This window comes from Orcinus orca, chromosome 13, assembly GCF_937001465.1.
Source record: "Orcinus orca chromosome 13, mOrcOrc1.1, whole genome shotgun sequence".
In the NCBI taxonomy this organism is placed as follows: domain Eukaryota; kingdom Metazoa; phylum Chordata; class Mammalia; order Artiodactyla; family Delphinidae; genus Orcinus; species Orcinus orca.
Window position 1 is genome coordinate 65,447,879 of NC_064571.1, and position 13,489 is coordinate 65,461,367.

A 13,489-nucleotide genomic window follows, 5' to 3' on the forward strand; every position below is an offset into this window, starting at 1 on the left:
AGTCCCTCATAGCTCCTCAGAAAAAGCAGCATCACATAAACCAAATGTGTTAGCTTTGCAATTGTGATTGCCTTTCAATCTCTCTCTCTACAAGTAAGATATGCCAAGCAACAGTATTATTTTATTTGAAATATTCTACTTGTGGCAACAGAGAATTCCTATGTTTTTCTTATTAGAGAAACTTATAACTCCATAAGCAACAACTTAAAAGTCCCAGGAGGTCATCTTCATTATACCCCCATGAAATGCAAAGAAGCCATTAAAACCGGGGATATGTTTCCATTTTGTAAAAAGGCAAAGGGAGGAAAGTGCAAGGAGGCAAAGGTCAGAATGCCACAACAAAAGTGGTATTTACAGAAAATTCCCCTTAATGTAAATATTCTGTTATATCATGTCAGTGTCACATTCACAAGAATGAGTTTCTCTTAGAATCTCAGAGTACTTCCCTTGGACATCATCTTCATTCAGGCCTCACTTTTAGAGTCACATTAAGTAGAAGTTAAGGTTATTTCTCCCACTGAATTCCCAGGAAAAGAGAGTACATGCTCACTTGTCACAAGAAATGCACCTGCTTCTCACATCTGACCAGCCCAGACTCATAGTCACCATAGACCAGAAAGAAAAAACAGGAGCAGCACAAAAAAGGGAGGAAGGAACCTATGTCACCCCTGTGCCTACTAAACCCACCACCTACCTATTATCACCTGCATTGTGTGGATGAGTGACCTGAACCGGAAAGGACAGTGAGCCAGGTAAGCACGACCAATGGATATGAAGAAGCCAGCATTCGAACCCAGGGCTATTTGACTCCCAGTTGCTAATTCTCTTTTATACCATCTGGTCTTCCCAGAAAACCCAACTCCCTCAGGTTCTTCCCTTACTTGTCCCTCCTACACATCACAGTCAGACCCCAGAGAGTTAAAGAGGACACAAGGAGACCTGGGCTCTAGTCCCAGCTAACTGAATTGCTGTGTAATGAAGGGAGACTCACTTAAGTCAGTGGACCTCTGTTTCCTTGTCCAAAAAAATAGTGACAATAATATCCATTCTACCTCTTTCAAAATAACTGGACATCACCATGGAAATGTTAAAAATTATTTCTGCTCTTCTGATCATCAAAATGGATTATTTAATTAAGGTGCCTTAACTATGAAATCTATATGGTTTTCCCTGTATTATTTTGACTCCTTGGGGCAGGGGTCAGCAAATGCTGGCACTAGCGTCAAATTCAGGCCACTGACTGTTTTTGTAATGCAGCCACACCCTTCCCGTACCTACCATCTCTGGCTGTTGTCACGATACCACACGGGGTTGAGTGCTTGTGACGCACACTGTATGGGCTGCAAAGTCTAAAATATTTACTATCTGGCCCCTTAAAGTCTACCAGTCCCCACCTTTTAGTAGCCTTAAACATCAGAGGCGAAAGAGTAGCTGACAAGTTACAATACATTTTGAATTGTCCTCAAACTACTATTTTCCATGTAACACATCTTATTTGTCAAAAGATTTAACATATTGTAAATATAGCGAGAAAAAATCAATTAGAAAACCACTTCCTGTAAGTAACAACATTATAGTAAACCAGTAAATCCCCAGAAGATATCTTCCATGCCTAAAAATGAATTTTGAAATTCTCTGTATTTCTAGAGAATCATAATCTCTAAATTCTACAAAATTACCATCTTCAGTAAAATAATTTTTAAAACTTGTCTGTCAGATTACCCTATATTTGAAGTACAGAAGAGAAATAGCTCAGGATATAAATGAAACAATTCCCATGATTTCCAATGTGAAACTATTCATTACTATGCCTTCTCCCTTTTACTATTATTTTTTTAAATTCAACTACTTTGCCAATCCTTTTGTGGCGGAGTTTTAGTGCCAGTTTTGAGATTTTTTGGTAAATAGTTGTGTCCCATTTCGTATTTTGAATAGGCTGTGTGTATCCTGTTCCTAAACATCTGCTCTAATGCCAGAGAGGAAAGTGTGCAGCATGTTTTAACAAGAAGACTTCCTCTGCTTCTCAAAGCCTTCAAATATTTAGTTTCGAAGTGAATACACTGTAAGCCAAAAAATTACCACCCACCCAATTACTCCGTCATTCCTACTGTAAAGGTTTATGAAGAATGCCAAAAGGAAGAGGAGCAGACATTATCGCTGATCATGGAGGAAGAAAAGCAAGGAGAGTAAGGAAGGCAAACAAGGAAAGTAAAAATGGGAATAAGCCATTTAGCCCATAATAACCTAATTGGGAATTGCTTTTTCTCTTCCTTGTCTATAGCCCTGTAAAACAGCTGAAAAACACTTTGGCTTGTTACTGATAAAAAGTCCTAGGATTTTAGAGATGGACTGAATTTTAGACATCACTAAATATAAGCCACTTATTTTATGGATGAGAAACACTAAGGTCCAGAAATATTAACGGTCACACCCTGTGGATTAGCTAGTTACTGGCAGGAGCAGGACCAGAATCTAGTTTCCTGATCATCAGTTTAACACACTTCCCATTAGACCCAGCTCTCTGTCCTGCTAAAGCATAATGTGCCCTTTGGCACCTAACAGTTAAATTCTTTTAAAAAATATGCCTGAAGTACCCCTATCATAGCCAGGAAATTAACAATACCCCCTTAAATAGTATCTATGGGCACATGTTTTTTCCAAGTATAGACTATCGAGAGCAGTGCTTTGACCTCAACAGAAACCGGAGTCACAGTAAAACAGTAGGATAATCAAAGAGCTAATAAGGACTTCAAACTGCCTCCTTGTATTTTGTCTTGATGGAAATCAGTTTGAAACAGACACCCCCCCCCGCCACCTCCTAGACACATGCTCTCAAGACTAAACAGCAATATTCCATAAAAAGACCAGATCTAGCCAGTGTTATTATCTGTCTGACATTTGGGTTATTCTTGTGAGTAACTCATAAAGTATCGTGGGTGTCTGTGATTATTTGAGTACACATGGCAAACCATAATTGGTCAAAAAATAATAAAAGACATTTCTCTGTGACAAAAATACCCTATTGCATGACAACATGGCAATGTGACAGCATTCAGTGGTGTGCAATACTTTCTCCATTTACAAAGTAGTAAAAAAGAAACAAGAATTTAAAAGTAAAAAGCCTTTTTGCAGTAACTACCATAGTTCATATTTAAATTATGAAAGATTAAAAGGCTTTAAGTGCTGACAGTAATCCACTAGCATATCTTCTCCCAAATCCATGTCATACATCAACTTATAATTTAGCCTTTTGATACACAGCAGAAACGTGGCAAAAGATGCAAGTCTGTATCCCTTTCTACAACTGAAATACAGATTTTTGACAATTTTTAGAAACTTTTAAGAACCTGGCTATTTATGACATAAAAGTTTAAGTTTAATCACTACCATCCAAATTTTATAACATGAATCAAATCTAACATAAATTCTACTTATCACTGAGCAGATAAAATTTGAAATTGATCAATGCAAGCTGTACATTAGGGTTTTAATTTAAAGCCTCTTCCCTTCTGTCCTACTGATACCTCCCCATCACCACAAGGCTGTATACATGATAAACAATTAGGGGCGATACTCTCCTTGCCATCTCTCTCAGAAACCAAATACCAAGTTAAAAATTATTCCGAAAGTAATTTAAAGGATCTCGTGAAAGCAGCATATGCGTACTCATAGACAGAAACCCATTCAAGCAGAGAGCAGTGTGAATGGAGGGGGTGTCTAAATGCTACGATCTCAAACTCTAGTCGGCAAGGACAGTTAGAACTCACCCACTCGGAAGTTCGTGGCTGTCAGGGTGTCGGCAGCGTGACCGTTCTCACTAATAAGAGTGGTGGTGTTCCCCTTCTCACAGCTGTTCTGACAGCTGCCCTTGGTGCAGGTCACTTTACAGATGCTCGGAGTAAAGACCACCTTGATGCGGCCAGTGTGGTTACTCACTAGGAGTGGAGGCAGGGAGAAAAAGAACAACAAACACATCAGCTTAGTATCCATGAACTTGCCTTGGAAGGTTAAAAAAAAAAAAAGGAAAAAGAGAAAGGAAAGGAGGGAGAGGGGGAAAGAGAGAGCCCACAACCCGACAGGTTAAGGAAAGAGGGAAGCCTTTAGTGCTCGCTGCTCTGTATCCAGTGGTGTCTCTGAAACAGGAGTAGGAAGCTTAGCAAACAGAACTCTGGGATGCACTCCAAAACCACATTTGAAGTCGAGTCACTGGAGTGGGATTACTAACCACAATGCTGCACTTTATTCACGGGCAGACAAAGAGCAGTACGGAGGGCACGACAGATGAAAGAGCCAGCCCTGACAGGCAGATGTAATGCACAGAGGTTGGCCGTGCACCTAGTGGTGAATAAACTCTTGTGTCCTCGACTTGCATACTTTCCCTGTTCCTCCACTTATTAAGTCACTATTTGCAGCCCGACCCCTGGAAATGTTTTAGGCATGCAGCATGTCTGAAAACATCTGTCTCAAATCTCCTGGCACTCCCAGCTGAAGTGATCAAATCCTGTGACGCAGCTGCAGGAGCCCAGTGCTTTTTCACAACTCCGGGCACTCCTTCTCCATATAAATTTATGCAGCCTATATTTTGTTTTACTGTGAACAGGGTCCATCTAAGAAAAGGAGGCCAAGGCCCTGGGCTAAAGGATTGCCTCGGTTAAAATGCCACCCTGGAGCTCTCACTGCGGCTCCTCACAAGCCACCTAAAGGAGGTATTTCTTTCATTCATACAGCCCTCTTTTAAAAACCAGATGCTATCACCTGTTACACAGCAGAGGCAGCACAATATCACATAGTGGATACTCATCTTCAAGTCAGATTCTGGGTGGTAATCCTGGCTCAGCCATGCTATGACTCTGGACCTGTCATTTCACCTTTTCTCCAAAACATAAGAGAATGAGAAATGATGTTTTCCAGCCAGTTTTAACTTTCAATGTTTATCAGGGGTCAGCAAGCAATGGCCCTGGGATCAAATCTGGCCCACTGCCTGCTTTTGTAAATAAAGTTTTATTGGAACACAGCCACTCGTGCATTTACACACTGTCTACGGCTGCTTTTGTGCAGTAACAACAGAGTTGCACAGAGAAGGGATGGCCTCATCCAGGATTGCCACTTGCAGCCAGGCCCCTATATAAACTGGGGCAAAGCACAATACAGAAACCCTATTTTGACATCCGCATTTGTGAAATGCCCCCAGCCAGGTCCTTCCGCTTCCCAGGAGTCTAGGCAGAAAGCAAAAATGGTAGCAGCAGCTCAAGACAGCGGAAGAGACGTGATTCATCTTTGAAGCTTTAAGGCTGATTGGACGCAGTGCCCTTCCTGTGGTCACTGTGTTGCTGCAGTGGGCAAAGGAAAGCCTGCCTTTGGGTCAGCCTATCTTCTACCATCCCCTGCCCAACAGAAGAGATTCTCCCCCTTTATATTGCTTTGGTTTGACCAGCATTGTGTTTTCAGAAAATCATCCAAGAAGCCTCTAAAGGCCAACAACAAAATAAAATGTGGTCAAATCTGAGCTTGGAAACAAAAACCTTACCCAAAGGAGCCGTTAGAATTTCAAGGTTGGAATGGGACATCAAAGGTTTTCTGACAACTTTTATTTGAACATCTCTAGTGACAGGGAGCTCATTACCTGTTAAGATGGCACAGTCTAGTTATGGGCAGTCCCTAACAAGTGCTATTCTTAAGCTGAAGTTATGTCCTCACAGTCAGCTGCACCCATTAATCCTAATTCACCTCCCCACATTCTCACAATCTAATGCCTCTTCCACCTGACAGCCCTTCATCTCCTCACAGACATTACCACAGAAGCCAAGAAAGCTGAAGTTACAAGGGACCTGAAGAGATCCACTTGGGTTGGCCCTCTCGCTTAAAAGAAAATGATTCTTCTGGAGCAGAAATACCCTCAGTTCTTTTCAAATGGTTTTCCAAGACTGTTTCTCATTCACCCGTGGTTCTAATGCAAGAGATCAAGACACATAGTCTGGTGTGTGAAGATACCCTAGTGGCCAACCAGGTCTTCCAGCCCCTTGCAAGACGGCATCCAGAAACTTTTTCCACAAACAGCCAAATAGTAAATATTTTAGAGCTGTAGGCCTAAAGGACTCTGTTGCAACTATTCAACTCTGCTGCGGTAGCAGGAAAGCAGATTGTCAACAACAGTATGTCAATGAATGAGTGTGACTATGTCCCAATAAAACTTTATTGAAAGACACAGTTTTCAAACCAGTGCTTTAAATGTTTTCAGGACATTTAAAATTTCTCTAGGACTATACCTCATCAATTTTAAAAACTACAATGGAATGCTGATTCTACAACAGACAAAACTCATCTAGTTTGATTTTTTTTTTTTTTTTTACAGTAGAAGAAAAAAAAAAATCAGCTTACTCTAAGTTGTCAGACCAAGCTTACAAATATCTTGAGAATACTGTGTGTGTGTAAGGGTGTGAAGCCCAAGACAAAAAAGAGACAACATCGTCCCACTTCAAAAGAATATAAACTTCTATGTTTTTTTCTGGCCCTTGGGACAATAATGAAGTTGGAAATGGTGTGCCAACTATTTTGTCTTCTCTGGCATTAACTCTCAGTACCAGCAGCTGCCATGCAGATGCTCATACCATCACCTAAGTTATGCTCACTTCAGCGAACTGAGACATCCAAAGAAAGCAGGCCCTTAATCATTATGCCCATGTTACCTCCCAGCTATAGTAGTCACTTTATAGGCACTTGAGATTCTCTGGGCTTATTGTTTTAAAAAAACTTAGTATGTTTCTTTGCCAAAAAAAATTCTTTTTGGCCTGGAATCATCTGTATTTTCAAGAGGCAGAGACAGTTTCATATGACTTAATTCTGATTTTTATAATGTTCACATCTTCTTGGAAGCAGAAAATACATTTTATTTCATATTTCCCCCCTCGTGTTTCATAAGCATTCTGCTATAAAGTAATCTAATTCTAAAAGAGACCCTTATACTCTCAGATGATCCTCTTGTGTCTACAGGAAGCATTTATAATACTTCTCCATTCTTATTAGTTAAGTTTTCCACAATCTCAAAATCAGCATTGAAAAACTTAACTGTTTGACACTAGACTGTCATCCATAGCTCTGAGAGGATCTCCGTAAACATTAAATGCATTAGATAATATTCTCTCCTGTGTTCGCTCCTTTAAAATCATTTCCACTACTTTCAAATCATTTCCACATTATCTAGGGTATTGTGTAAAAGAGTTTAAGTTTTAAAGCACTCAAAACTAACATACAGTGCTCTGAGTTTCAAATTCCTCAATGTGACAAGCTGAAGACAATACTACTCATCTCTCAAGAGCTCAGTGGGACTTCAGTGACAGTGGCCTTTCCTACACAGGCCATTTGCTGTTTCAGAGGCATCTTCCTCAAATGCCTTGAATAAATTAATACCTAAGGACCCCTAGTGCCTTCTGTAAAGTAGGCAACCCAATAAATGTGGAACAAAGTGACTCAAAGGATGACTGTACAACCCCACAGAGATCGGGGCGCACAGGATGCTGGAGGCCATTCTGGTCCAAGAGCCTTGCTTCACCAGTGATGAGAGTGAAGCCCACGGGTCAAATCAGTGGAAGAAGATCATCCCTAGCTGCACGCATTGGCTGATTAAGAATTACAAACCTGAGAAGCCAAAGTCAGACGAGTCAGGAGTTAACAGGGCAACTGTTGGCACAGTTTTCTTGCTTGATCCCTCTGACAAAAACATGTGAGTTACCCTGTAGGTAAATCAGCCCCAGAAATGTCAACCAGGCACTTTCAAACTTTGGGTTTTAGAGTCCTTGGCTAGAAACAGATTGCCTGGAGCCACACAGCACCTCCACTGGGCCTCCTAGTCAGTCAGTCAAGACACTCAAAAGTCAACATCCCGTCTGCAGCTTCTGCCAGACCCTGTGTGCATTCATACCTCCAAGAAGAGGTGCTGGCACATGGGTTAAAACAAACCACAGACGTCCAGACTGAATGGCAAATGGGATGGAAGTGGAGCTGATACCCTCCCCAATACAAAAAGCTTTCATTTCTGCTTCCCCATCATTAACGACAGAGCAAAATTCAAAAATGTGAACACTGTTCTTGACAGACGGACTTCAGTCTAGCTGCCATCTTTCAGTCATTAAACTAGGATGTGACCAAAAGCAAAGGCAGCTAAAGAAATAAATATAACGAGTTCAAGACTCACATCAGAGGTCATGAACAAAGAGTCTCGCCTCTGCATTCAACCAGAATGCTGCAACAGCACTTCAGCATTCATCCAACTTCAACAAGGGGAGGCCAACCAGCACCGGCAGTATCCTCTGCGAAGGAGAAGCATCCGGCCCTGTTGACTGAGTGGGACTTCGGAGCCGAGTCAATACCCAGGTCACGTGGGAGAAAAACTGAGCTAACAGCTCATTCTCCCATTTTGCAATCCATTGCCTGCCGGGAGGCCAAGAATTCTTTGAAGGACAAATCATAAACGTTATTAAATAATGCTTAGAATAACAAGACTTGATCGTTCAGCTCTCCAGCCTTGCTGAACTCCTCCAGGACTCTTAAAATAATGCCCACAGAATACTCTGTTCCTCAAGGAAGGTGCTATGTAAATAGAAATCAGTATCAAATCGATTACTTCATCAGATTGCCCCAGTCATGGAAAACTCTCCAAGAGGGAAGGAAACTCAGAGAACTCGAGTTCTGCTGTGGACACTTCCTCAGATAAGAATCTAGGGTTACTCTCCAGTACCACCTCTTGTGGTTTTTCCACATAGAACTAACTAAATGAAGAGGTAGAGAAAGAGTTGCTACGCAGGTGATAGAAGGTAAAACATCTGTGCTTCCTCCTCCTTTCCATGTCCCCTTAATATTCACTGAAGGAAACGGTATCACTTACTCATCTCTTACAGATACATGTATGATTTCTTTCCATTTTTATACATGTAAAGAGACAGGCCTATAGTGAGGCAAAGAAGGCGAGTATATTAAATCATTTAATACAAGAATACGTTTCTGGATATATTCTGAGTTTTTTGAAGAATTGCTTAGTTCTCAAAAAGCAGGTACTAAAAATAAGCCATGTTTAAAAATGTAACGACACTCCCCAAAATATTCATTTGGCAGAAATGCAGCAGATGGTTAACTAGTTAACACTCAAGTATGACTTCACTTATTATTTCATGGAGAAAATAGAAGCTACGAAGCCAGGCCTACCAACTTACCTGGATCTATAGTTGTCCTGCCTCCCTCCCGATGAAGAAGGTGGTTCTACCTAAAGCCAACCCTTCCACTAAAGCAATGCATCCTCTTCCTCTCTTGACGAAAGACTTCCTCCCCGTTCATTTCCATCAGCAGGCAAACCCTCTGTACTGCGCCCCATCTGTCGAAAACACCTCTCCTCTCATCGTCCCCATCCCACTCTCTTGCAGCTGCCACTCTATTTCCCAGCTCTCCTTAAAGAAAAACCCCTCCAAAGAGCTGCCCTACTGGCTGCCTCCACCACCTCCCCTCCCGTTCTCTCTTGAACCTGCCACAGCCAAGCTTTTGCTGTGAACCCTTCACCAAAGCTGCCCTTGTGAAGGTCACCACTGGCCCCCATGTTGCCAAAACCAACAGTACATCCTCTGGCTCCGTATGACTCAAACTTCCAGCCTATTTGACACAGAAGAACCACTCTGCTTCGTGCTACTCTTTCTTTACTCGGCTTCTAGGTTATCCTGTTCTCTCCTGCCTTGCTGGCCACTGCTCCTCATGACCCTGTCCAGGGGAAGCCCTAGAGCTCAGTCTTTGTAGCCTTTTCCTTTCCATACTGACTTCCCAGATGCTATTATCCTGTCTTATCTCATGGATTTAGATACCATCTACAGATTTCTGTATAGAAAATGTTTAACTCTAGTCTGGACCCCCTCGACCTTGTATATGTGCATATGAGTACTGCAGATGTGTGTCCAAGAATCCAGCTGTCCAGCTGCTTATGAGACTTTGCTAGGTAGGTGTCTAAGGTCTAGTGGCTGTCCCAAGAAAACATTCAAAATTAAGCTTTGATCCCTCTCTGTAGCCACATCCAAACCTGTTCCTTTTCAAGTCTTCCCCCATCTCTGAAAATGGCAAGTCTATTCTTGATCCTTTTTTGGTCATCTGAGACTCAATACAACATGCAAACCCTGTTAACTCTATTTCCAGAGGGGACAATTTTTCACCACCTTCATGGCAAACACTGGTGCAATTCACTATCATCTTCTGTCTGGATTATTTCAACAGTCTCCCAGCTGGACTTCCTGCTACCAACTTTGTCCTCCTACAGCTTTTTCCCACACGGCATTCGGTGCATCCTTTAATGTATGGCAGTCAGACCATGGCACTCCTCCCTTCAGTGGCTTCCCGTCTCATTCAGAATACAAGCCAAAGGCCTCACAAGGGCCTACTGGGCTCTCAACAAGCTGTGAGCTCCCTGACCTTGTCTCTTACACGTGTTCCCAAAGCACTCACGCTGGCCTCCTTGCTATTCCTCACATACTGGGCACATTCCTATCTCAGGGAACCTCCCGTTCCCTCTGCCTAGAATACTCTTCCCCAGATATACATGGCTTCCTCCCTCACCTTCAAGACTTCAAGGAGGTTTTTCCCGACTACCTGGCATAAAACTGCAACATCCCACACACATTGATTCCCTGTGTCCTGTTTTACGTTTCCTATTTATAAGTACGCTTTATGGATTTAGCATTGGATCACTGTCATAAAAACACAGGCTGCATGAGGGCGGGAATGTGTCTGGTCACTACTAAATACTCAACATGTGTCTCATAGCAAGTGCTCAAGAAATATCAAATGAATGAATAAACTTCACTGACAGAGAACTAAAGAAGTAATATTTATCTAAGGGATAACTGTCAGTAATATTTTTAAGAAAATAAAGAACACTTCTATGAAACTTTTAGCCTCAAAACATTTATTTTATGCTATATTTGTCAGAGAGAAATCTTTTAGTCACAAAAGCTTCAGATCAAGGGAAAGCACAAGCTGTTATTCAGGAAACCCCGCAATCATTACAAAACATTTTCCCCTAAAATCATTAAAACATTACCAAAAAATGGCCAATGACACAAAGTAAAAATTTTCAATTAAACATGCCAATGACAGAATAACTGAATAAACAGGAAACAAATTTCTCAAGCACTTTTTCAAAAGAAAAACAGACAATTACTTGCTCCCAAAATTCCGCAATGTATTATGCAAAAATCAAATTGACACATAAGGGAAAACTTCCACTAATTTTATAAATAAAACTGACGATGATGTCCAAGGATTTTAGTTTTTTAATATATTTCTGATTTACTTAGTATTCATTCCCTTTGTTAGGCTAAGAACAACTAGGAAATTAAAAACACTACTACCCAGATTCTTCGAGTCTGATGTGAATTGCCACTAAGCCATTAAATCCACCCAAAAAGAGAAATACACTGGTTCCCAGCTCAGGAAGACTGGGAGAGGGACTACCCAGAAGTCCAGCAATAAAGATGGCAGATTTAATCCCAAATTTCCACTTATTTTAGGAGTTGGGTCTCATTTCCCATTTCACTAATTTAATCTTTGCTTTAGCTTGACTCGAGATTTAAGGACTAGGATTTTCACCTAGAATTGCACGTTTTCGCAACTTCAACCTTGCCCTGCCAGCCAGACTCCACTACCCCCAGTAGGACTTTAAAAAGCACACCTTGAGACTATGGGATTGTTTTAACCTTTCCTTTTTCTCCCTGGAGTTTTCTCTCTTTAAATACCAAACCTAAGTTCTCTTCTCTAGAAATATAATAAAAGGTCCTATTTTTATCCCTGGAACAAAATCAAATACGTTTCAAGGTATAATATATTTTACAGTCAAGAGAAGCTAACTTTTACCCAATAAGTAGTTTACTCACCCAGCAGGATCTGACCCAGTATATTTGGGGAAAGAAAATATAGTTGGTAATAAAAGTAGAGAACTAGCAAAACAAACGGATGACTTTCTGACATTTTCATTTTCTGACCTTTTCTGTAAAATATGTTTCTTTAACATCATAGACCCTGAGGGGATTCAACCGACCAGGCATACTTCATGGGGTACCCTCCTCAGTTCTGGTGTCCTACAACTGCACCAGGCCACTGTCCCGTGGTGTTTTCTTCAACATGACTTTAAAAGCCCCCATCTAGAGCATGTGAAAATCTCTCCTCTGCTAATTCTTAGTACCAGAGAACCAGCCCCTCCAGAATGAACAGTGGTATTTGAGATGCTGTGATTGCAGAGTTGAAGAAACACAAGACTTAATGTGTTTTGTGTTTAAAAGTAATAAAGAATAACAGGAGGGAGCACAATATACTTTAAAAGTCATAAAGTAATAACTTTAAAAGTAATAAAGAATAACGTGAGGGAGCACAATATACCCACTTTCTCAATTCTGAATTGAGAGTGTAATTCATGGCCTGGATCTAGAATCCTGATAATTGTGGCAAGCATACTTGGCGAGGGTTATATAAGTTTGCCCAGGGATTTTTTAGAGGAGTTTTTTGGCATCATGGTTCAAGATGTTACTCTAAGAGTTCATCTCCCGAGGGATAAATACCATTGAAAAGACGCACTTTTTCATGTGAAAAGTCTCCACTTCCCTCAACCTATGTCAGCGTTCACCACAATGTAACTCTCTAGCTTCCACACTGTGGCCAGGGCAGCGGAAGAGGCTTAAGAGAAGGACTTCACCACTGTCTCTGAATCAAAAGAACAAGTTGCAGGGCAGTAAACACTTACCTGTCTTCCATCTCTAACACTCATTCAATCTGGCCAGTTTGTGTGGGCTCCTTACAGAAGCAGTGGGCTAGACACGCTTCACATGATTCGAATTTTCTATCCCTTAATTTTAGAACAGAATTAAGTTTTATTTATCCCCACATTTGTTGTTTTTCCAAAAAGAAGTCAATGGAGGCACTTGTTATCAGTCTATCACTCACCATTTCCATAAATAACATGTTTGCTTGCATGTGGAGAAGCAAGTCTGAATAAATTGATCCATATCTCCTGGGCTGCGTGTGTACCAAGGAACAAATGTCATGACTTACTCACAAGCTTGATAGAGTAGGGGCCATTCCCCATGAGGGTCCCCAATTATCCCTACTATATACTTGGAGAAATAGGATTCCATTTAGTCTATGTAATTGTTAAAACAAATATTTCCAACAAAATCAAACTCCTTCGAAGGAAATGAAGACTCTTGCCCACCTACATCCAATCTAGCCTCAACTTCAGCAACCACGCATACAGCCAGGGGATCAGCCGGGCAGAACTGTCCAACGATCCTCACTCACACGCCTGCTTCCTTCTCACGGTTTCCTCCCCCCCACCCCCCCACTCAGAAAACCTTTCCTCCTTTCTCTCCACCTTTCATCCTTTCACTCCCATCCACGGTTCTCACCAACCTAGGCACGACCATACATTCCACTTTTTCTTGGCTCTTCGCACATACTTCTATTTATGTAT

At 41.4% G+C, this 13,489-nt stretch overlaps 1 protein-coding gene across 17 annotated transcripts in view; it reads right to left on the minus strand.

The window, feature by feature from the left end:
• Positions 1-13,489, minus strand: part of LTBP1 (latent transforming growth factor beta binding protein 1) — a 423,263-nt gene that overhangs the window by 247,637 nt on the left and 162,137 nt on the right. For 8 of the 17 annotated variants that reach the window (XM_033425264.2, XM_033425268.2, XM_033425269.2 and 5 more), the window contains one exon: positions 3,768-3,935. The exons of 1 other annotated variant lie outside the window; for it this stretch is intronic. In XM_033425264.2, coding sequence (XP_033281155.2) covers positions 3,768-3,935 — 168 coding nt within the window. Of the gene's footprint in view, positions 1-3,767; positions 4,136-9,206; positions 9,335-13,489 lie in introns of those variants that run through there. 8 more of the 17 variants (XM_049696312.1, XM_049696309.1, XM_004268205.4 and 5 more) reach the window with 3 other exon arrangements.